Raw genomic sequence first — 24,367 nt, 5'->3', positions numbered from 1 at the left:
TCTGGGGAAGAGGATTCTAAAGATTCACCACCATCCAATTGAAGAAATTCCTCCCCATTTCAGTCCTATATGGCCTACCTTTTATCAGATGTTCCGCCCCCTGGGTCTAGACAACAACAATCTTCATCCATGGGAATGAATCTTCCTGCATCCACCCTGTAAGAAGTTTCTATGTGTCAAAAAGATTGGTCTCTCTATTCAACCACGAAGAATACAGGCCAGTGTCCTCATTGCTTCCTTACAGGACAATGCTGCCATCCTAGGAATCTGTCTGGCAAATCTTCCTTGGGTAAAGAAATCCGTTTTACCAGGGCAGTCTCACCTAGCTTTGTAAAACAGAATTGTGTGTTTAAGAACATTAATATTACGACTTTGAATTTACTTATTTTATCTTGGCATACAACACCTGTTACCAGAGAGTTAACTTTTGTTTTGGTAAGTTAGGGACATCCAGTAGCACTATAAATAAACACATGCTATTTGTCAAGAACAAGTCATACCTGCCATTATTGAATTGTACAGATAGAGGTCAGCTTGATTTTGGTACTTACTTGCTGTTTCATTGAGTCAGGCTACAATTGTTAAGTGAAACCTCTCACATTTCATCCTAACTGCAGTTAAAACAATGCAAGCATAAGAAATTCTGAAGAAGGGTCAATGGACTTGAAGTCTTAATTCTACTTCCTCTCAACAGATGCTGCCAGACCTACTGAATTTCTCCCAATAATTTCTGTTACAGATCTTCAGCATCGTAGTTCTTTGCTGCATTCAGGAATAAGGTCACGATTGACTTGTCGTCCCCCAGTTCATTTATTTTTTATTCAGATAGCTAAGGACACTCCAGCTATTTGTGCCTGTATTCCATAGTGCTCCTCTCTCTTCCCCACCTCCGAGAAACAGAAACGAAACTCTGCAAAAAGCAGGAGGATGTTTGAAAGCATGCTTAGTAAACACAAGTTGTTTGGACCACCAGCTAATGTTGTAACATTTGACTGCATTGCAGCCCTTTGTACAGAGGAATGGTTCTAGCTTTACATGTATTCAAATAGTAATTTGTAACCTTCAGAAGGAAGCTGAATGTTCATTGATATTGTGGATTTTGCTGCAGGAGGATGGAAGGAAAGGCCTGTATCTGGCATCCAGGTTCACTTTGCATATCAACCTATTTATTTTGCAGCTATGCAAATTGGTTTTGTGGTACATCTGCAAATATGAAGGCCTTAGCCAGATTTGAGAAAAATAACCATTTCATGGAATAAGCTGCCAGAGGAAGTGGTAGAGGTGGGTACAATTACAAGATTTAAAAGATATTTGGACAAGTACATGAATTGGAAAGATTTTGAGGGATAAGGACCAAATGCAGGTAAATGGGACCAGTTTAGTTTGGGATACATGCTTGGCATGGGCGAGTTGGTCCAATGGTTCTGTTTTTGTGCCGTATGACTCTATTTCAAAGCTGGTATCTTTTGCGCCAGCAACATAACCAGAGTGGGAAGGGATAGTGGTAACTAAATTCCTTCGCCCTTGTCGCAGCTGTGTTCTTTTGCTCTGATTGCTAGGACTGCATGAGTTTATACTGCAAGGTGATGCTGCTGTTGGAAGCATTGCTGACGTCACCCACTTTCGTGAAGATCACTTACTGCAAATTCCAATCAAACCACAAGGTACAAATTTTTAGCAGGCCCCTTTTATTTTGACATTTATATTGCAAACACAAAATGATTCCAGTTTGCACAGGAGACTTGACTAGTTGAATTTTTGTTAAATATTCTTTATGATAACCTGTATTTGGTTGCCGTCTCATAAGCCTCTACTGTCAAGTATCCATGTGTGGTGACATGTTGAGTTATGGCTCTGAATACATCGACATCTTGGCTATTGTGGCCAGTGAGCCTCACTGCCTGAATTTTCAAGTGAAGAGTGCTGAGCTTGCTAAGCTATGCCAAAGTTAAATGCCTTCTTCCCGTAATTTAAGTTTTGCAGATGGTGGAGATGTTTTAATGGCTCGGGGGCTGAACTGTTGTCATAGTGTACTCTGCCCTTATCCTTTTCTTTATAATCATGCTGTTAATGTGGGTGATCTGTGTGTTAGACTGACCAGGTAAGATTATTGGCACAACCAGGACATGTTTCTTTCTGGATTTGTAGCATTCGGCCTCTTACCACTCAGCTAAACTATCAAGGGAATACTTTACATGTGTTTCATAATTCTTTCCCGAACATGGAATCTTTAAATCACAGAACCTGACCGGATGGAAATTTTATTTTATTCACTTCTCTGAAATTGATTGGGGTTTAGAAAATGTATTAAAGGTACTTTAGTTTTTGTTAGCTCTAAAGTTGGTGTTGATATGCAAATAGTCTTTGTCAAATTGGAGGCCAGAAAACACCTTAAAAAAGATATCTCTTAAAACAGCATGACATTTTTTTGAATCATGTAAATAGTGGGCGCATTGAGGAAACTAATCTGGACTGCATTATTTTTGCAGAGGTTAAGGAATTTTGGGAAATTTCTGGGAAATCCAGTGTTTGTTTTCTTTTCACTAGTTGAAATTATTATGTAGCAAATATGGCAAGAACAGACGTAACAAAATTTTGAAACTTGTATTTTTTTCCTAATAATTATGCACACTTGGGATTTTTATTTTCAAAAACACAAGGAGTGGCACGGTGGCTCAGTGGTTAGCACTGCTGCCTCACAGCGCCAGGGACCTTTGTTTGATTCCATCCTTGGGTGACTGTCTGTGTGGAGTTTGCATGTTCTCTGTGTGTCTGCCTGCATTTCCTCTGAGTGATCTGGTTTCCTTCCAAAGTACAAAGATACATCGGTTAGGTGGATTAGCCATGCTAAATTGTCCATAGTGTCCAGGGATGTGTAGGCTAGGTGAATTAGCCATGGGAAGTGCAGGGTTCAGGGATAAGGTAGGGGAGTGGATCTTGGTGGGCTGCTCTTCAGAGGGCCATTGTGGACTTGATGGGCCGAATGGCCTGATTTCACACTGTATGGATTCTGTGATTCTATGATAAGTACTTATTACCTAATAAAATCTTTTGGCTTTTGTTGGTTGCTTCAGTTCTGTTGCCTTCTCTATTACCTGCTGAACATCTATACTAGCTTTTTGTGATTTGTGCACAAGGGCTCCCAAATCCCAGAGTTTTTATTACATAATTGTTGGAATGTATTTTTTTCTGGGTGAATTTATATCAAATATGTTCTTAAACATGGTTTGAGTGGAGGTTGTGTGCATGGCAAATGCCAATTTTTTTCTTTTAATTTACCCAGATTATGTTGGTATCTGGAACTAGCTGCCTGAAATTGGGGGTGAGGCAGAAACCCTCAGCCCATTTAAGCAATACTTGGAGGTACCTTGAAGTGTTTTAAATTGTAAGGCCTCGGATGAAGAACTGGAAAATGGAATTAGTCTGGATGTCTCCTTTTTCAACTGGCACAGATGACAGGCTGAAACGCTGCCTGCTACATTGTACACTTTCTGTTTCTTTATTTCTACCAAACCTAACTTATGAATAACACCCTCCTTTTCATTCTATCTTCTTGATTAGTCCTTGGGGACTAATACTGGTTTATGACCTCGGAAAAGTGCCAGATTCCATTTACAATACATCTAGCATTTCACATAGCGACTGGAACCCGTAAGCTTCAGCATAAGCTTGAAGCCAATGGTTGCAGATTGACAATCTATTATACACCCTACTTGATTTTCCTTATACTGCTGAAAAAACTCCCTCCGTCAGAAGTCACACGACACCAGGTTATTGTCCAACAGGTTTGTTTGAAATCACAAGCTTTCAGAGCACTGTCCCTTCATCAGTGAACTTCACCCAACAAAGGGGCAGCACTCTGAGAGATTGTGATTTCAAATAAACTTGTTGGACTATAACCTGGTGTCGTGTGACTTCTGACTTTGTCCACCCCAGTCCAACACCGTCACCACCACATCTGTACTCCCTCTGATTTACATTGAGAGTTCTGTGTGTAATGTTGCTCCTTCTGCCTGTAGATCTATTGATGCGCAGCTGATACCACGTTACGATACAAGGCAACAGGCCTGGGATTGATACAAAACTAGCTCCTGAATATTTCTGAAAAGAGGGGCAAGTTGCTGAAGCATTTTATCTTACTCCTCAGGACAAAATTAAGAATGCCAAATTTCAAATGATCTCAGTTTATTGTTTGGGAGAATTAAGTGCTGATTGATTAGAAAGTCGACTCTGATGCATTAACAATCTGATTGAAGGGTTGTTGCTAAATCTTCAGATGATGCAAAGATAGGTTCATGGACAGGTAGTGTTGAGGAGGCAGGGAGGCTGCAGGAGGACTTGGACAGGCCAGGAGAGTGGACAAAGAGATGTTGGAATGTTGGAAAGTGTGAGGTTCTGCACTTTGGTAGGAAGAAGTCAGGTGTAGATTACTTTCTAAATGGGGAAACACTTTGGAAATCCAAAGCACAAAGGGACTTAGGAATCCCAGTTCAGGATTCACATAACCTTAACATGCAGGTTTACTTGACAGTTAGAAAGGCAGTTACGATGTTAGCATTCATTTCGAGAGGACTAGAATGTAAGGGCAGGGATGTCCTGCTGAGGCTGAATGAGTCTCTGGTCAGACTGCATTTGAAATCTTGAGCACTTTTGGGCCTCGTATCGTAAGGACGGGTATGCTGGCTTTGGAGGAAATAGAGAGGAAGTTCACAAGAATGATCCTGGGGATGAAGGACTTGTCATATGAGGATTGGTTGAGAACTCCTGATCTATGTCAATGGCGTTTAGACGAATGTGGGGGTGATCTGACTGAAACTTACAGAATACTGAGAGGTCTGGATGGAGTGAATGTGGAGATGTTTCCACTAGTAGGAGAGATGACGACCTGAGGGCATAGATTCAAAGTGAAGGGATGACTTTTTAGAACTGAGATGAGGACGAATTTCTTCAGCCAGAGGATGGTGATTCCGTGGAATTCGTCGCCACAGAAGGCTGTAGAGGCCGAGTCATTGAGTATATTTAAGACAGTGATAGATAGGTTATTGATTAGCAAGAGGATTAAAAGTTATGAGGAGAAGGCAGGAGAATGGGGCTGAGAAACATATCAGCCATGATCGGATGGCAGAGCAGATTCAGTAGGCTGAATAACTAAATTCTGTTCTGATATCTCATGGTTTTTTCTGTTGTTGAGGAAAAAACAACCGGGAACTGTAGGTTCCCCGCCTCCTGGGCAATTCAAAAAAAGTGCAAAGGTTAAACATTTTCTTTCGTGTGTAGGGAATGAATCCCTGTGAGTGGATCCCCACTTGCCATTAAAAACAGCGATGAGGTGCAATTATGTCTCAGTTGAGAGTCTTTGGAACTCTCTTCCTTTTGTAAGGTGGTGGAAGCAGAGTCTTAGAATATTTATAAGACAGGTAGATAACCTTTCACGCCTTTGCTTCACAAAAATTCATCAGCTGTTGGTCCGAATGCAAATTTAAAGTTACAATCACACCAGCCATGTATTTATTGAGTGATGGAGCAGACTCCAGGGACTGAATGGCCTACTCCTGCTTCATATGTTCACTTCTGGCAAGTATAAGTGAACCATGTTATGAGCTTGACAATCTTAAATTGATTGTTAGTGTAGGTATTAACGCCATTGAAGATTGCTTCGCAATTGCTGCTCAATTGAAACGTTTTCAGTTTTGAGTGATGACCTGGTTGAACCTGGTCTGCCTATTTTGAACAATGGAAGAAACATGTTTGATTTGATCAGTCAGTCACTGATATTTATAGCATGCATACTTGGCACTGTACAGGCACTGAAATTCATACATGACTCCGCACCATTATGTGGTGGGCAGAATGTATTTTCAGCCTCATAACAGCATTTTTTTTCTTGTTTGACATGATTACTGAACGACAAAAAACTTTGCCAATGTGTAACTCCTTTCACCTATTCCATGATGGGGAGGACTATTCAGAGTTTTGACTGTGGAAATCACAGTCAAAGTACAGAGTCCTTTCACTGTGCAATTTTCCATTTTCAAAAAAAAACCCATATATAATGTTCCAACATTGTTTTTTGTAATCTCTGGCTAATGTTTTGTTTTCTGAATATTCTACACAAACCGAAAATTTATGATTGCTCCTGTATGTTTTGAAAGAATTTATCGATCTAAATACAATATATAACATGCACATGCATGCACACTCACCACATGCAGTTCATAATTTTATTTTTTCTTCTCCAATAATAGGGAATGGACCTAAATTAGAAGACTGGCTGTTGTTCTAGATTATGACCTCAACCAAGATCAATCGCTACAACCGTTTCTCTGGAGGTGCCACAAACATACCAGTGATAGACAATACCAGCATTGTAAGTGTCATCTATCATACCAAATAGATGGAGATGATCTGTTGTAGGTAAACCTAAGAATTTGTACATTAGGTTCCCCTGAACTGTAAATTTTTATGGCATTTTCTGAAATTGGAAACAGCAAATTAAATAGCAGAACATGCGCAGAAAGAATGGAGAACTGTAGGGCACGTCCTTTTTTAAGCAACGCCCCAGGCTTTTTCAGTTGCCAATTTGTGTGGCATTGCCAGAGAGAAGGGAACCAAGCAAATCCTACATGAGTGCATTGTGTGGGAGAGTGAAATTCAGTGGGAAAATGGAGGGACTATAACTTGGAAGAGAGTCTACAAAATTTCACAGTAATCTCATGAATATAGGTGAGCTTCAGCTGAACATGTAATGGTTACTGCAGTTGCCATCAACATCTCTTGCTCTGATTCCTGCTCCCATTAAATACATATGGACATTGGATGGTAATATGATCAGAGTTGACAGCAAATGTTTTTGCCATTCCCCAAAGTAGGTAACCTGTTGACGCACACAGAATGGACCTTTGGAAATGATATATGTAGACTCATGGAGACTTTCTTCAGTGAAGAATCAATCCAGTCTGGAAAGTGGAGGTGGAAAATATTACCACAAAAGGCAGATTATTGATATCCACCTAGAAAGCCTCCATTCCTACAGCAAGGTGCTTGAAGATTTACCTGATACAGATGCTACAGTGTAGAAGCACATTTACTATACAGCACTTTTAGTTTATTATACATTTTGTTAATTACAGGAGTGATGAAAGAGATCATCAACCAGTCAGGAGCCATTAGTAAAATTAGTTTTGTTGGATTGTGCTACATCACAGGCACCAATGCATCTGAATTTTGAGATTCCACCTTGCTGTTGAAGTCCAGTGGGGAGAGACCTCTGGCTCCTATTCTATTCTCCTGTCCTTATTACAAGTGCAAAATAATTCATGCACATCAGTGAAAAATGGAGGTTAGGTTTTGGCAGCATTACTGAACTGTGCGTTGGTCAGCACAAACATCAGAGCAGCACCTGCCACAACATTAAGGGATGAAAATTTTTCAAATTATTAATTATCGATTACCATTGAGACACTTGGGACCACACTCCCACCACTCTGGTCTCATCTGCGGCATGGAAATTTATCCGCAACATGCAAGTGTACTTATTTGCTGCAGCAGAAGCAACTGTCAGGAATTCTAATGAGTACCATCATGCTGCCACTCTTGTCTTTTCTAGTATTGTTCGCATAGGGGAGAGGGAGTTGCTCTCAATTGTGATGGAACTTGGCTGGGTACAAATCCAGTTGAGCCAAAATTTTACCTCAGGATCTAACTTGATTGCGTTACCACTGCATCCCCTCCCCCAGACCTGGACTTTAATCTTTTTTTTATTTTCCTTCAAAAACAGACAAGAATGGAAACTACTTTTGGTCCAGCGTATTCTACCGTTACGACCATCACTAAAGGTAAGCATGATTTTTATTTGGACACCATGCAGGATTGTGTGACTGTAGTGAAACTTAGCCATCTGATAACTTTGAAAGTCCCACCAATTCCTGGTAGTCCAACGATTTTTAAAAAAAAAGACTGAAAAGAAGGCACAGTGGTTAGCACTGCTGCGTCGCAGTGCGAAGGACCCAGGTTTAATTCCACCCTTGGGCAACTGTGTGGAGTTTCCACATTCTCCCTGTGTCTGCGTGGGTTTCTATCAGTTTTCTCCCACAGTCCAAAGATGTGCAGGTTAGGTGGATTGGCCGTGCTAAATTGCCCATAGTGTCCAGTGACATGCAGGCTAGGTGGGTTAGCCATGGGAAGTGCAGGTTTACAAGGATAGGATAAGGGGGTGGGTCTGTGTGAGATGCTCATCGAGGGGTCAGTGTGGACTCGATGGGCCGAATGGCCTATTTCAACACTGTAGGAATTCTCTGATTCTATGATTTAAAATGTACCCATCGAGAGTTTCCGTTCACTGTTGATTTAGCCTATGTTGAGTTAGCCAAATCTGCTCTACAATTTTTTTTAGTTCTTGAAGTTTTAAAGAGTGAAATATACAATTCCATAGCACTTTCTCAGTTCATTTATTACTGATTCTAAATGTTACCATATCAGTTGGATTGGTCTATTGCAAAATGAAGTAATGTGCAGTCAAAGTGGTCTAGATAAATGCACAGTTGTCAACTTATTATTAATTCACTGCTTACTACTTCAATCTATAATGACAGGATTGCACTGTATGAATATATTAAAACCTACAGTTAGTCATGATGCCAAAGTAAGCCACCATTAGTGTACACTTGAGTAAAAAATATTGCTGATGGCATGTATTATTTGATTACAAGTAATGAAACATTTGTCTAGCAGTTAATTTTGTTGCAGTGCTGACAGGAAATGATTTTATCGTAATGATAATGACCCTCAGTGATAGATTTGAGGGAGAAGGAAAACTGAGGAGGCCCTGGTCTGGTGCACTCCTGAGAGAAATGGAAATATTGTTATGACTGACCCATTGTTAATTATGAAACTTTATCACCCATTAATTTTCAGGTATATTAGGTCCATACATATGAAATGTGTTATGTTTATGCCAAGCCATAAACCAACAGAATGATAGTTACACTGTAGATTACCTAGTTTTTAGTGAAACTGTCTGGAATGTGCCTTTGCAACGAAGGTCTGGAGAGACATGCAATGATTTTTATCGAGGTTTGTTCCTAGCAGCTCTGTGATGTAGGACTTGGTGCTATACAGGCTGTTCACCAGGATCCACACACAGACAAACATTGATCACACCTGGAGGGCCATCAATTCAGTGGAAGATCCTCTTTGGTCTGCCTGAAGCTTGTTGCTGTTCCAGTGCAAAGAGTTGATCTTGACTGGAGCATTCCAAGGTCCAGGGCTACTGTTGAGGGACACAGTAAAGTTTGGGGCAGCTGCCACCTAGGTACAGTCGGGTAAGACCACAGTCTACGGTCTTTCTGCTGAAGTGTAATGAGGGTCTGTTAAGATGTGAGACCCCCTCATTTGCCTTAAGAAATGTAAATAGTTCCCTTTCATGATTTAAAAAAAATGTCCTTTTGTTGCAACTGGATTCAGGCTGTAATGAGGAATATGAAAATTCGCTGCATTTTCTGCAAAGTCTCTATGGACCTTTTTTTTAACTTTATAATAATTTGTGAATAGAATATATTTTTGGAATAAAAGTAATTATTGACGCTAAAGAGAGAGAAGAGAAGAGAATCTCTACATCTTTTTAGGCAAATAGTAATGGGGAATGCATGAAATGTTGTATAACTCCTCAATTCTGATTTCTTTCTTATCCCTCCATTTACATTCATCTTTTTCTTAACCTGTTTCCTTTATCCTTTCCTTTCTACAACATTTTCCTCTGCCTTTCTTTCTCACCTCCATTTCTGTACTTCCACGTCTCTTTCTGTGTGTTTCTCTCTTGCCTTTCTTCCACTATTATTTCTCATCTCTTCCTTTTGACTCTCTATTTTCTTCTTTATTTGTGCTTCATGTCATGTTCCCTTATTTGGCTTACTTCTTGCGATATTGGAAAATGATAGATTGTGTGTAACAGTGCAAAGATGCAAACTTTTTGAACAGGTCTGTTAATCTGGGCATGGCAGTTTTAAAGTAGCCCAGAGATGGGCTGCTGAAATAAATATTAGCAAGTTGGCTTGCACAGAGTTCTGGTCAGGACTCTCCAAACTGTAATAGGCACTGATTGCAACTGTAGTTGCTGTACCTAGGAATTATTTATCACCAATTCAGCAGCAACATTTGAAATGCTAGATTTTTTTGTGGTTGGCCATAACCAATAAATAACTTGATAAATAGTGAAATGCTTGACCAAATGCAAGTTGATGCCTTAAAATTATTAAAATTTTCCACTGTGAGAAAACACAATAAAATGACACTTGGTTTATGTAGAAAGTTGAAATTACAGCTTTAGACAATACTAAAATGAAGGAGGACTAATTTTATTCTGTTGATGTACAGCTGATGGGACAAATACCTTCAAGCAGCACCGGAGGACCCCTTCATCCTCCAGTACCCTGACCTATTCACCAAGGGATGAGGATGATGTAATGGTAGGTATTTTGAGGCTACAGTTTCTCTAAACATCTTTAGTATTGAACTCTACCACTATGTCCTCAAACTCTCTACTCAATTGGAAAATCTCCAATGGGTCCAAGTTCTCCAACCTCCTGAAAATGTTATAGACCTCCTCTAAAGCCACCCCTGTTCTCCGAATGATGATAATCACTCAAGGGCGCAGAAATATTCCTGATAACTTGGTTCTTTATGTTTAGGAATCGGTCTCATATCCCACTGTATTGCTTCTGATATTTCTGTATACTTCGAGTAATACAGGTAAACATGAAACAACATTTCAGCTGCCTCATTAGGACCAGGCGCAACTTCAACATCTCAGACTTCAAAGTCACAACCTTAGCTGTGCATGCCAATGTTTTATTTCCTTTCTTTGCTGTTTTTATTTTTTCACTGTATATTTTGACCTGAGTTTTAATGATTTTCCACCAAACTCTCCCAAGGTGCTTTTCCTACTATGATCTCAAGTAGATCCCATTAAATGTATAACCTACAGTCTCACCTCCACTTAATCTCAGGACATTATGTTTGCTCCTTTTGAGTTGTATCAGCCATCTTTCTCTCTGTCTAGTGATAGTGCATGCCCTTTGGATGATCGCATTTATCTGGATGTGCTTGTGCTTTATCAAGGTTAGAATCATCTAACTTGGACATTTTAAACAATTTTCCAGCTTCTAAATAGTTGATAAACATTTAAATCAATTACTACTCCAATGCTAATTCTGTGGGATTGTACTGTTTATAATCTGACACTTCTCTGACATCATCTCACCCACACATCAGTCCACTTCACTATTTTACATGTCCTGTGGTCATTCACCAAGTAAAACATAGAAAATAAAAAACAGGAACAGGCCGTTTGACTTTTTGAGCCTTCTGTGCAACTCAGTATGATTATGGCTTGTCATCCTATTCAGAGCTGTGTTCCTGCTTTCTCCTTGTGCCCTTTGATCCCTTTAGCCCTGAGAGCCATATCTATCTCCTCCTTGAAAACATTCAATGTTTTGGCGCCAACTGTTTTCTGTGGCAGAGAATTCCATAAGCTTATTCGTGTCTAGGTGAAGAATTTTCTCCTCATCTCAGTCCTAAATGGCCTGCCCTGCATCCTTTAGAGGGTGACCCCCATGTACTGGACTCCCTAGTCACCAGGAACATCTTTCCTGCGTTTACCTTGTCTAGTACTGTTAGAATTTTACAGGCTTCTTTGAGATTCCCCCTTCTTCTTCTTCTGACCTCCAGTGAATATAATCCTAACAGATGCAGTTCTCTTATGTCAGTCCTGCCATCCCAGCAGTCAGTCTGTCATGAAGACTAGTGTCTATTGCTTTTCCTCAAAGACAAGATGATAGTACCTGCTTTGTCATCCGCTTTATCCATAAGCTGCTCCAAGCATAACTAAAATTAGCCAGCAATCAACTGGCTTTTCAGGACCCATATTGCCTTTCTCTCATCACTCTGTATCTTTTCATATGATTTTTTAATCTTTTCTTATATTTTTCCAACATTGTCCTCCACAATTGAGAAACATTCACAAGTCTCTAGTTTTTGAGAGTCTATTTTACCTTCTATTTTTGTTGAAACGGTTCCACATTGTTTGCTAACTCATTGTGAAAATAACTGCATTCTTGTGAACTTTGAACAACTGCTGTATTAAAAGAATCAAATATGTCAGGAATCCGAGTCCAGTCTTTTAAAACTGTTACAGATTTACAGACTTAACGTTTGTAAGTAAGTTGGAGTAGCTGCTGTGAGGCTAAGGAGGGAATTGCTGAAAGAAGTGGTCACTGGGAGAGTAGAATTTGGCAAATATCCATGTTTCTCACCTCAGGAAATGGTTGCTCCATATCTGAATGTTTCCAGAGAAATGGAACATTATGTATAGGATTGAGCTATTACATTTTAATGGCTTAGTTTGGGTTATACTTTAAGGGTCCCTAAGGTTGTTGGAATGCTGTGTTCATTGTGCGACTCCTAATATAAGCAGCATGAGCATGAGAATAGGCGCTGCAACTCATCATCCTTTCAAATAAGTGAAGACCTGCTGAATTTTTCTCTTCACCTACCATTCCATATTTAATTTTAGATCAAATCAGTGATACAGTTTAAATTTGAATGATAGTAAGTCTACTTTTTTTTAATATGGAACTTGCCTTGCTTTTTCTAAGTACCTTCCTGAACAATTAACTGTTTCTGAAAACAAAAAGCAAACTTTTAAGTTGTCTGTGTAAAGTATGTCGATGGCATATTTTATTGCCCTTGGTTAGGCCCCCAGTGCAGGAAACAGCAAAGTGCGACTCATGTTAATTGAATAGCAGGAAATTGCCAGATTTGCTGGGATAGAAAACTTGGCAGAAAGGTTGCAGTGATTAGGACAAGTGCTGCTGCAGAGTGCTAATGTTGCCGCAGTTAGCCCAGCAAATCCTTTTACTTGTTAGAATGTGGAGATAACAGCGGGTTTAACTAAAGTCCCAAGGTATTTTTTTCTGTATTTTCTACTTTGAAAAATAATATGATACCAGGTTTTATTTTGTTTTGTGTTTGAGTTACTGTTATGCTGACTGCTTTCATGCCATTACGACAAGCTGGTCTTTGATGTGCTTTTCCCAGCACTTGAGTCCTGTGGTAGTCCTATGCATGGCTGCATTTTATAAATGGTTAGGTAAATGCAACAGCGAAATAATTTATAGTTTTCACTCTTTAGATCTGTGAAATATTGTATATTGTTACTGACTGAATGTTGAGTGGAAATAGAATTTAATGCTGAGTTTTTTTAGAAAAATCAATGTATTCGGTATGTAAGTTGTGTCATTAAATTGTTTATTAGTGAAATGTATAGAAAATGTTCAGTTTAGTGTTGACCATTTCTATTTTGCACTTGTACTTAAAATAAACAATGGTGTTAAAATGGTGTACATGATAATGATCAGAGTTATACAAGTAGAGAATAAATCCTGTTTGTGTATAGTATGTGAAATGCAAACAATAGTGATGCCTTTTTGCAGCCTCCAATCAGTACTCCACGTCGGTCAGACTCAGCGATATCTGTTAGGTCACTGCATTCAGAATCCAGTATGTCCCTACGATCTACATTTTCTCTGCATGAAGAGGAAGATGAGCAGGTGTGTGAATTGTCAGTCTTGGGAGTTGTTTGCGGAAGGGAGGGGAGTTAAAATGACATTTAGTTTTACATAAAATGGGCAAGAGCCTAGATTTTAGCATCCATAACATTTTCTTCTGTGCATTTTAACATAATGCTTTATGATTTAAATTAAATGTGCCCAAATCCAGCCAAGCAATACAAAAATCATCTACCACAAAAATACTTAAGACTTTTGTCTAGAACTAGAAACATAACAATTGGCTTACTGTGGTGGTCAACTAACAAAATCACTAAAATGAAAGCAAAGTTTCCTTTTGACCCCTCCAAAACTGCCATTTATCTTGACATTTATTTGTAAGATTTTATTTAGAAATGTTTTCTTATAAAGGCTAAGTGAGGAAGATAGAGTCAAAATAAATTAGTGGCTAGTTAAATGAACTGCAACTTAAAAGCAAGCTATTTTGCAATCTCTGTGAAGTAAATCATTATTTTAAAAATTGTCGGTCTGTCACTCTGGTTTGATTTTTGGTGTCCATACTATGAATGGTGATCTATTTTGTTTGTTCTAGGAACCATTGGTTTTTGCTGAACAACCTTCGGTGAAGTTATGCTGCCAACTTTGTTGCAGTGTGTTCAAGGATCCTGTCATCACAACATGTGGAGTAGGCATTATAATTCTGAATTTTATTACACTCTTTGTTTTAAAGTTTTGGAGTACATTAATGATTTGCTGATGTAATCAATGCCACAGCAGTAACAATCCCATGCAAAATAGTAACAATTTTGTGGTATAGTAAAATAGCAAGAAATTTTATGTAATATCCTTTTAATGAGAAAAGTGCACAGCTTTTGTAGTTCAGTTGAAGCATTGCAGTGTTTTAAATGACTGTATCTTGCACTCCAAATGCTAAAGATGAGCAGGGGAAAGTGTGGCAGAAATAACTGTCCGACTTGAGCCTCTGGCATCTTCAAGAACCAAGAGTTGGTATAGAGTGACAGTCGGAATTTCTGTTATGTGCTTTTTGCCAGGGAGCTTTCTCACTGACAGTGGGCACTCATTAAATTACCACAGTGTGAAAATAGTACACTTAGAGGTTGTACTGCATTCATTTTGTTTTTTTAACAATGTGTATCATATTGATCCTTTTGATTCTTGACATATAAATTATATTCCTTGGGATTAATGCTCAGTGAGATTCAGATTGTATATCTTGGTTACATTTTGTGCAGAGTAAAGAAGCTATTCAGTATTTGGTTTTTGCATGCATCCATGAACTTCAGCTCGCTTCAAACAAAAAGATAATTCCAATAAATAAAGATATTGATGTTTTTGGTGTGGCATTTAGCAATAATTATATTTGTGTTCAGCTTGAGTATGTAATATTGCTTTGTTACCAGTCTGCTAGTTTTTCTGGAGATATCATTTGCAAAATGGTCTCCTTGTTAGCTGTGTGCTGTTAAAGCTCTCACTCAGGAAACTGGATTTTGCTTGTTAGCACGGAAAATCCCTTCAGCAGGAAGTAGGCATGCTGGACATGATGTCCAAGTTTGACAAGTGTTTTCAACATTGCTGTGCAGCTGCAGGAATTAGGATGGGGAGGTGGTTAAATGTTATCAAAGTGAAGCTTCCAATCTCATGCCAATAGCTGGTACTGAGAAATAAGTTGCATAATTTGCACAACTTCATGAGTTATTCAAACCTTTTACTGTAATATGAGAGAATCACAAATGTTTGGCTGGGGGGAGGGGGTTCACCCTGTTTATGCAGAGTTGGCACTTTCTTTGTTTCTTTTCAATCAGGACAGGAAGGAAACCCTTGCAATATATCAACTTTAGTGCATTAAACATGCTCAGGAATGAATCAGTTTGAAACACAACTTCCAATTCTTGTGAATCTTTCTTGCAGTGTTTAAAATGGCACTTGGTAACACCAGTGTTTCTCTTTTGTTTTTAAAATAGCACACATTTTGTAGAAGGTGCGCCTTAACATCTGGTAAGTTTTTGCTTTTGTGTACCAAACTATGTATCTTATGAAAGCTTTGGCTGTAACTGCACACCTTTTACAGGGATTGTACTGTAATCAGTGCAACACTATGTATTCAAAAAAGTTCAGTGAGAAAATGTAATAAATGTTTCAACCCATGTATCAACCTTTTTAAAAAGCATACATACATAAAGGCCTATCACAGCAAATTATAGTTTGGATGTCATAAGTTGAAAAATTTTGTTTTGCAGAGTATAAATAAAATGTACTGCAGAGCACCACTGTCTTGAATGTGTTTGCTTGGTTTTAATTAAATCTTTTGTGCTTTCAGAAAAGTGCCCTGTTGACAATGCAAAGCTGACAGTTGTAGTTAACAACATAGCTGTAGCTGAGCAGATTGGAGAGTTGTTTGTCCACTGTAAATATGGCTGCCGGCCAGGATCAAATGGAAAACCAGGGGCCTTTGAGGTTGACCCACGTGGATGTCCATTCACTGTTAAATTGAGTGGTAGAAAGTAAGTTGAACTTGATCAAAAATAAATGTGTATGATCACTCAGCTGATTTAATAAATTACTTTTCAGCAAAGTTCTGTGATTCGCAGTTTAATGATTTATTTTTAAACTGGGCAAATGACCTTCCAGAACCAAAACACTTAATGTAAAGCATGTAGAAGATAGCAAGAACTGCAGATGCTGATGAAGGGTGTAAACCCAAACTGTTGACTTTCCTGTTCCTCTGATGCTGCCTGACCGCCCTGCTGTGTTCCTCCAGCTCCACACTGTATTTAAGATAAAGGATGTATTGTTTTTACTCATCCCATTAATTTATGAGAAAATGTTTTCTAATATTTGAAATTATCCTTCTCAGGAGACAACATCTATGTGCATTGCAAGCAGCCTCATACTTTAGTTGAAAAGCTTGGCATTCACTGGCTTCCTGTTTCGCTGTCACTGACCCTAGATATTATTCACATCTCTTGAAGGCCGCTATCTGGTTCTTAAGATAAGATGACTCTGGTGGATAGCAAACTATGTTTTTAACACAAAAAATAATCCATAAAGGATCAGCCTGTTAGTAGATACTGTGTATTAGTAAACTAGACGAGGTAATAATGTGCTTCAATTGGCTGCTCAGTGTACGTTAATCTGCATTAAAAATTCACCTCAAAGTTGATTAAACTTTAAAATGTTGCAGCATATTATTTGAGAATAGGAACTCAACTATGCAAAAAATAGCAGTAATTCCTATCCAGCTGTGGCTGTAAACAATATTCCCACATCTTTTGTACTTAATAACGGGGACTTGGTTTTAAGTGTTTGAAGGCTGTAATCAGCTTGAGAACTTTGATTCCTACTAGAAATGTTTGAACATTTAAGGAGGTGTAAATGGATCTTCATTGATCTAAGATGTATTTTTAAACTAAACTTACACAGCCCTGCTTTTGATTTCTAGCCATGTAGATTGTATTAAACCTAATTGCAAATTTCCCCTCAAAATAATCAAGATATCAGGTATTGATCATGTTTTCCAAGTGTTTGCTTGAGTTTTGTCTCATGCACCTGATAAATATGGGCTCAAACCTCAGTGCTACGGTTTATCATGTAAACCATGCTAACACTCTAATACAGTACTGAGGGCTTGCCGTTTTGTTGAAGATGCTCTCCTTCAAATGAAGACCTAAGTTCTAGATGCATATTTCAATTAATGTAAATAATTCCATGTTATATTATTCAGAAAGAGCAAAGCTATCTCCCATGTAAATGAATGAATTGATAATTAATTTTAATTTTTAAAAAAAATGCAGATGTTGAAAAGCAGAAATAAAAACAGAAAATGCTGGCGAAACTCAGCATCATTTCTGAAGCGGAGTTTTTGGACTCAAAATGTGAACTGTTTTTATCACCGCAGATGCCACCAAACCTGCTGAGGTTTTCCAGCATTTTCTGTCATCATTCATCATGATTTGTTTCTGGATGTTACTTTGTGCAGACTGGCTGCAGTCTTTGCTTGTAACAGAAGTGACTGTTTCAACATCCTGCTTGTAAAATGTTTTGGGAGATTTTGAAGTCCGGAAAGGCACTAAACAAATTTCCTCTGATGCTGGTTGGCCTGCTGTGTTCATCCAGCTCTACACCGTGTTATCTCAGATTCTCCAGCATCTGCAGTTCCTACTATCCCTTTTCTCTCTCCCTTCTTTTCTTTGTGCGTCCAATAGATCGCAATTTATCATTACTGTCTCAATACAGTCAATGATTTTTGGGGCAATCATTCCTCTCTTCCCCCAGTCCCCCAACCCCACTTTCCTTGCAAAAACAAAGTTGCATTATTAGCTTGATCAAACCTTGACTAATGAACTCTGCCTGCCAGAGTATGTCAGATTCCTGCACTAGAGACAGACTGTTTAAATTTGAAGTGCCAGCTTCCCAGTTTCAGTGCAGTGCCCCTGGTTAATAGTTGTTATTGTGGATCAGATAAGTCCATTGAACCATGTCTAATATAATAATCTTTGTGGAAAACACCAACTTATTTCAACAGTGACACCATGTGCTTTTATTATGTTCTACTTGACACTGGAGTGTGTGCTGAAGCGGGGTTTCTACTGTTTTCAGTTGTTGTGTCCAATCCTTTTGCACTTCTTGTTAATTAAATTCAAAATTCTTAGAAATAAATGAAGACGATGTGAAGTAGAGCACATGAAATAACCACTTTGTAACTGAAAACCTTGTGTGTGTAAACTGCTGAGAGTTGATTTCAGGGTGGTAAGTTATGTTTAAATTTAGAAGCCAGGTCAGAGATTGCATGTACTGATAGAGATTGAATGTGCATTTCCTCATTAAAGGTTTTATAGTAAAATTGTAAACTGATCTATTTATGAAATTAGTTTATAATCTTGCTACAGATAACAACAGAATTTGTCCCTGAATTAAATGTTCTTATCAGAATGAGTTATCTTCCTGCAGAGACCATGAGGGCAGCTGTGATTACCGGCCAGTTCGTTGTCCTAACAACCCAAACTGTCCACCACTCTTAAAAATGAATCTTGATGCTCATCTTAAAGAATGTGAACACATCAAATGTCCTCACTCAAAGTATGGGTGAGTATTAGTGCTTTTACCGTTATTCAAGGGATAAACCAGGAAACTACAAGCTGGTCAGTCTAACCTCAGTGGTGGGAACCGTATTGCATGCAATCCTGAGGGACAGGACTAATCTACATGGATTAATCAAGAATAGTCAGCATGGTTTTGTTAGGGGGAGGTCATATCTAACAATCTTGATTTAATTTTTAAGAGATAACCGGGTGCGTAGATGAGGACAATGCATTCAATATAGTCTACTTAGAATTCAGCAAGGCTTTCGGTAAGGTCTTGCATGAAGGACTGGTAGTAAAAGAGCCCGTGCGATTCAAGAAAATTTTGCGAATTTTATCCAGAATTGCCTGAGTGGCAGGAATGACTCTGATCATCAAGGGCTGTGTTTGTGACTGGAAGCCAGTATCCAGTGGTATTGAGCAATCAATGTTGACGTCATTGAAGTTTGTGGTGTATATAAACAATTTAGACTTTAATATGGGAGAGTTGATCTGTAAGTTCACAGATGATACGAAAATTGATGCAGTGCTAAATAGTGACGATAATAGCCTTAGATTACAGGATAGATGGGCAGATCAGTGACAAATCAAATTCAATCTGGATAAGTGAGAGGAAATGCACTTGGTCAGGACAAACAGGGCAGGGAGTGGATGATGAGTGGTAGGACCTTGGGAAGCGCTAAGGATCAGAGGGACATGCTGTGTATATCCACCAGTTCCTTAAGGTAGCAGAATGGGTAGATAAAGTGGTTAAGGAGGAATATGAGATACTAGCTTTTATTAGCAGAGTCGCAGAGTTCAAGGTCAGGGAGGTTATGCTGGAACTGTACAAAAAGTTGGTTCGGCCACAACTAGAATATCATGTGCAGTTTTGTAATCCATATTATGGGAGGGATGTGATTGCACTGGAGAAGATGCAGAGGCAGTTTACGAGGACATTGCCTGGGGCTCAATGCTGTTAGTTAGAAATGGGTTGTTTTCATTGCAGCAGAGGAGATTGATGGGAGAAGTGATTGAAGTGAATAGAATTTATGAGGAGAATAGACAGGAAGAATCTTTTCCTCTTGATGGATAGATCAATGACCAGGGGCCATAATTTAAGGTAAGGGCTAGAAGGTTTAGAGAAGATGTAAAGAAACATATTTCACCCAGAGGGTGATGGGAAACTGGAACTCACTGCCTGTCAGGCTGGTAGAGGCAGAAATCCTCATTTAAGAAGTATTTAGACGTGCACTTGTGATGCCATGGAATACAAGACTATGGGCCAAGTGCTGGAAAATGGGATCAGAACAGATAATTAGTTGTTTTTGACCAGCACAGACGCAATGGGCTGAAGGGACTTTCTCTGTTCTGTACACCTCTGAATCTAACTACTAAAAATAAGTTACAAGGTGAATATACTAAATTGCTTGTCTGTATATTACCAGATAAATTACATGTGAACAGAGTGCCAAGCTCTCTTCATTTCTTGATTTCATCCTTTCGAATAAAAGTTTCATACAAGTTCTGTGTGAGTCACCATCAATGTTGCATCCCGCCAGTCAATCACCAAGCTATCACTTGTTTTGTGAACTGGAGCTTGTTAAAGTGAGGAATGTATAGATGGGAAAATCTGCAGACAGTTCAGAGATTTGCAGCAATAACAATGTAATAATGCTGAGTAACTTCCAGTAGCCCAAAGTAGACTGGAACACCGGTGATACACACAGTTAAAGTAGGGAGTGATTCCTAGATATTTCTAGCTTTTAGTTCAACAAAGGAAGAAGCATTGCTCGATTTAATTCTTGGAAATGAAATAAGCCAACTAATCAAACAGCGAAAAGCTGAAGGTCAATAAAATTAGTTTTACAGTTTGTGAAGGGTGACCGATATGCTGGTATGAATAACCTCTGGCTATGCTATAAGATGATTTTGGTGAGGACTGAGTACTGTCATTTATTTCTTACTATGAAATTATTCTATCGTCTCTAGTCTTGTCTTTGAAAAGAAAGTTTCAGAATTCTCATTTAAGAATAGAGTATTAATATATACATAAACGAGCAGTTGACAGTTTTCAGAATACTCGAGGTGAGCACAATCATCTTGAGAAATATTGTTTTTAACTTTCATCAGTCAGGAATAAAGTATCCCTGTATCAGATCATTGCAAACCTAAAACTCCACCTAGTTAATTTTCCCAGGCCACGTGCAAACCTGGGGAACCAGATGAGGAAAAGGAAGTTCTTGTGCTCTAGTCAGCATTACTCCTTTAAGTAGCACTACCAAAAGTTAATTAACTTGCCTTTGTCACATTTGTTGTTAGTGGGTGTGTGTATTGTGCAAAAAACAACTGCAACTTGATTTCTAGGTAATTAATTAATTTGAGATATTTCTGTGAAATGTAGTAGGATGCCTTATTTCACCTCCCTTCTCTCGTTATCTCATCACTTCTTTCCTCCTTTTTGTACTTGCACTTCCTTGTGCTGGCTCCTTTTCTTCTTAAAAAAATGATTGCAAAGTACAGTAGAATGAAACAGAACACTCGTCTCCTGTTTCATTTGTCAATGTTAAAATTCTTTGATTCCTGATTCAGTTGCTGCTGCAGTTTTGTTAGTCAAATATTACTTATCACCAAACCGAAATTATAATTCATGTCACCCTATATCTATCACAAGTTTAAATGAGCTTTCAGTATAAGTCTTGTCATTATGCAAATACCTATTTATTTGAGCCATTCAGGAGTTGGACATTTACATTAAAAGCAGCAGGAACCATAATGCAATTTGTTAATATTAAATTATGACTTTCACAGGACCAGTCTTTTCCTTTATGCATTCTTAAGAAATGTTCTTGATTAGATAAGTACTAGGAAAATGGCTATGTCATATTCTGCAAATGCAATAGGTAGAAGCCAATACATTATTGGTTTATAACTGATTTGCTTGTTACTTTTGTGCTCTGCCTTTCTACCCACTCCTGAATCAGATGCACGTTTGTCGGAAATCAGGACACCTATGAAGCCCACCTAGAGGTGTGCAAGTTTGAGGGTCTGAAAGAGTTCCTGCAGCAAACTGATGACCGCTTTCATGAGATGCAAGTAGGCTTGGCTCAAAAAGACCAAGAGATTGCCTTCCTTCGATCAATGCTTGGGAAACTCTCTGAGAAACTTGACCAGTTGGAGAAGTCTCTGGAGCTAAAGTTTGGTAAATAAAACTTATATCCAAAACTATATCAATTAGCTTCTTATTCAGGTTGGAATCTTAACTAAGTTGTTGGCGTTCTGTATCTTTTAGAAAATAAGTTGTCCATGCTTTATTATTAAACCTGTTGATTGTGTCAGTAACTTGAGAAATCAACTGTCAGAAACAATAATGCATATGGACATTGCAGAACCCTTTTAGCTCTGCAAGGGTTAACTGATGCCTTAGTGATGTAGTCAGTTCATTGTAAGATGAGGTTAGTAACTGTAATGGACTGGTGTATGCGTTATTTATTGTGGACTGGGAATTCACACTGATGTTCTGGTGTTTCAGATGTTTTGGATGAGAACCAAAGTAAACTCAGCGAGGATCTAATGGAGTTCCGCAGAGATGCATCAATGCTAAGTGTAAGATCTGTGAAGTTTGTTTCTTGATGTCAAGTTGTAACTGGGTTCAAAATACTGTTTTATGACTCAGACTCAAAATGCTGGTTCTGTTTACTGTGCCTTCAGCTCTTGAGTTTATTTGCCTATATCAGACAATCCATACTTCTGGGAAACGAGGATGTTTGTTTTCTGCAGATTGTACAGATGGCACATCCTGACAGTCTTGAGATTGCTGGCAGCAGTACACAGCAATGAAGTTCAAAAACACATTTAGAGTATTGTTGCAAAACATGGAAAGATGTAAAACAACACAGTACATGTTTAGTTCCTATTTCCTAAAATTGTCCATTAGGCTATACGTTGCACACAGCTCAATTCCATATTTTGGTTTTTGGGAATTGGATTTTTTTGATTTAATTGTTTAAATCTATTGTACTAGATTTTCAAGCGGTTGTGCACAGGACATCTCTTTAATCATGTAGGGTTCTTATAGCCCTGAAATAAACTGTTCAGTTTATAATGGCAGTCACTGTAAGATATTTCTGCAACTTAAAATGTTATAAAAGAACAACATATCGGAAAATCATTGTAGTTAAACAGCATAAATGAAAACCTGCATCCTCAAAGGCAACTTGTATGAATTCGTAATTATGTCTCATAACTAAATTCTGTGTTTTAAAATGGAAGCAATTTGAATTTTCTATGATATTCTCTTGAAAGATTGTGAATCTTTGAAATTCACTACCCTAGAGTGCAGCGGATGCTAGGACATAAAACAAATTTAAGGAGGAGGTAGACAGATTTTTAATTAGTAAGGAGTTAAAGGTTTATGGAGAGCAAGCAGGCAAATAGAATTGAGGCAAAGGTGAGATCAGCCATAATCATGTTAGATGGTGCAGCAGGGTCGAGGGGTTGAATTGTCTACTCCTGCTCCTAGCTCCTATGTTTTTGCAAAACTAATACATGTATAACAAAGTCCTTAAGGATAGACCTTGTCAGTGCTGTTGATGATGCCAGTCTTTTGCAGACTCCCGTAGCATAGTTTTGATGTGGGCTCTATAAATGCAGAAAGTTTGCACAGATCGTAAGAAAGCTTAAAGCCACAGTGATATGTCAATACAGTATGAAAATCACTGCAGAGTAGCAATACAGTGCAACAAAATAGAATCATTTAATTTGTCTTTGGAAGCATTTGACATTGATTCTGTTCAATCATTTGTATTTCAAAGCAGAATACAGGTGTTGTAAATACGTTTTTTTTTGTTCGTTCACGGGATGTGGTGTCACTGTCAGGACCAGCATTTATTGCCCATCCCTGATTGCCCAGAAAGCAGTTAAGAGTCAACCACATTGCTTTGGGTCTGGAATCACATGGAGGCCAGACCAGGTAACGACGGCAGATTTCCATCCCTAAGATGTTGTTGGCAAATGTGACTCTGCTGGGGTTTTTCCTGGTAATTGTTAATGATTTCATGGTCATCATTAGACTCTTATTTCCAGATTCTTATTGAATTCAAATTCCACCATCTGCCATGGCAGGATTCAAGCCCAGATTCCCAGAACATTACCTGGGTCTCTGGATTAATAGTCTAGGCTATCGCTTATCGCTACCCTTACCTATGGTGGGTAATAAGCTTTGGTTATAATGTTCAATATCCCTGTGTTTTTTTTTGCTTTGCCCTCTGGTCAGATTGTCATTGGTCATTGTCTATAATCTGAAAGAGAAACTCAAAGTCTTGAGGATACTTTGTAGATACAGGTCAAGTTGACACAGTCATTTTAAAAAGATCAATTCAAAATGTTAGAGTAGACTTCAATATTGTTTTAAGATGTACAAAACAAAATGTAGGAAGAATTTTTTCAAATGTTCAAACCTCATTGTTGGATCATTACCAATACTATGCTAATATGTAATTTGATAACAGTGTGATTTTCATTTTATTATAGGATGAACTTTCACACATCAATGCCAGGTTAAACATGGGAATCCTGGGCTGTAAGTATTTTTTTAAACAGCGCTTGCTTTCAAAATATACATAGCTACAAACATAATTCCTGAATACTTTGTGAATGCTGAGCAATGTAAAGAAGATCTACAGGAGAAGTCTGGTAATTTCCTCCATTTCATAATAATCATTGTTT

General features: G+C 38.4%; 1 protein-coding gene across 4 annotated transcripts in view; it reads left to right on the top strand.

The window, feature by feature from the left end:
- Positions 1–24,367, top strand: part of traf7 (TNF receptor-associated factor 7) — a 58,476-nt gene that overhangs the window by 21,797 nt on the left and 12,312 nt on the right. For 2 of the 4 annotated variants that reach the window (XM_048609557.1, XM_048609558.1), the window contains exons 2-12: positions 6,246–6,367; positions 7,778–7,835; positions 10,372–10,463; positions 13,488–13,604; positions 14,155–14,247; positions 15,545–15,578; positions 15,901–16,084; positions 18,531–18,665; positions 21,625–21,842; positions 22,173–22,246; positions 24,173–24,221. In XM_048609557.1, the coding sequence (XP_048465514.1) occupies positions 6,287–6,367; positions 7,778–7,835; positions 10,372–10,463; positions 13,488–13,604; positions 14,155–14,247; positions 15,545–15,578; positions 15,901–16,084; positions 18,531–18,665; positions 21,625–21,842; positions 22,173–22,246; positions 24,173–24,221 (1,135 nt within the window). In that variant the 5' untranslated portion in view covers positions 6,246–6,286. Of the gene's footprint in view, positions 1–6,245; positions 6,368–7,777; positions 7,836–10,371; positions 10,464–12,798; positions 12,959–13,487; positions 13,605–14,154; positions 14,248–15,544; positions 15,579–15,900; positions 16,085–18,530; positions 18,666–21,624; positions 21,843–22,172; positions 22,247–24,172; positions 24,222–24,367 lie in introns of those variants that run through there. The other 2 variants (XM_048609559.1, XM_048609560.1) reach the window with 2 other exon arrangements.

The sequence above is a fragment of the Rhincodon typus genome, chromosome 21 (assembly GCF_021869965.1).
Source record: "Rhincodon typus isolate 14 chromosome 21, sRhiTyp1.1, whole genome shotgun sequence".
Lineage (NCBI taxonomy): Eukaryota > Metazoa > Chordata > Chondrichthyes > Orectolobiformes > Rhincodontidae > Rhincodon > Rhincodon typus.
Note: the sequence above shows the minus strand (reverse complement) of the source record. Positions and strands in the feature narration are given on the sequence as shown.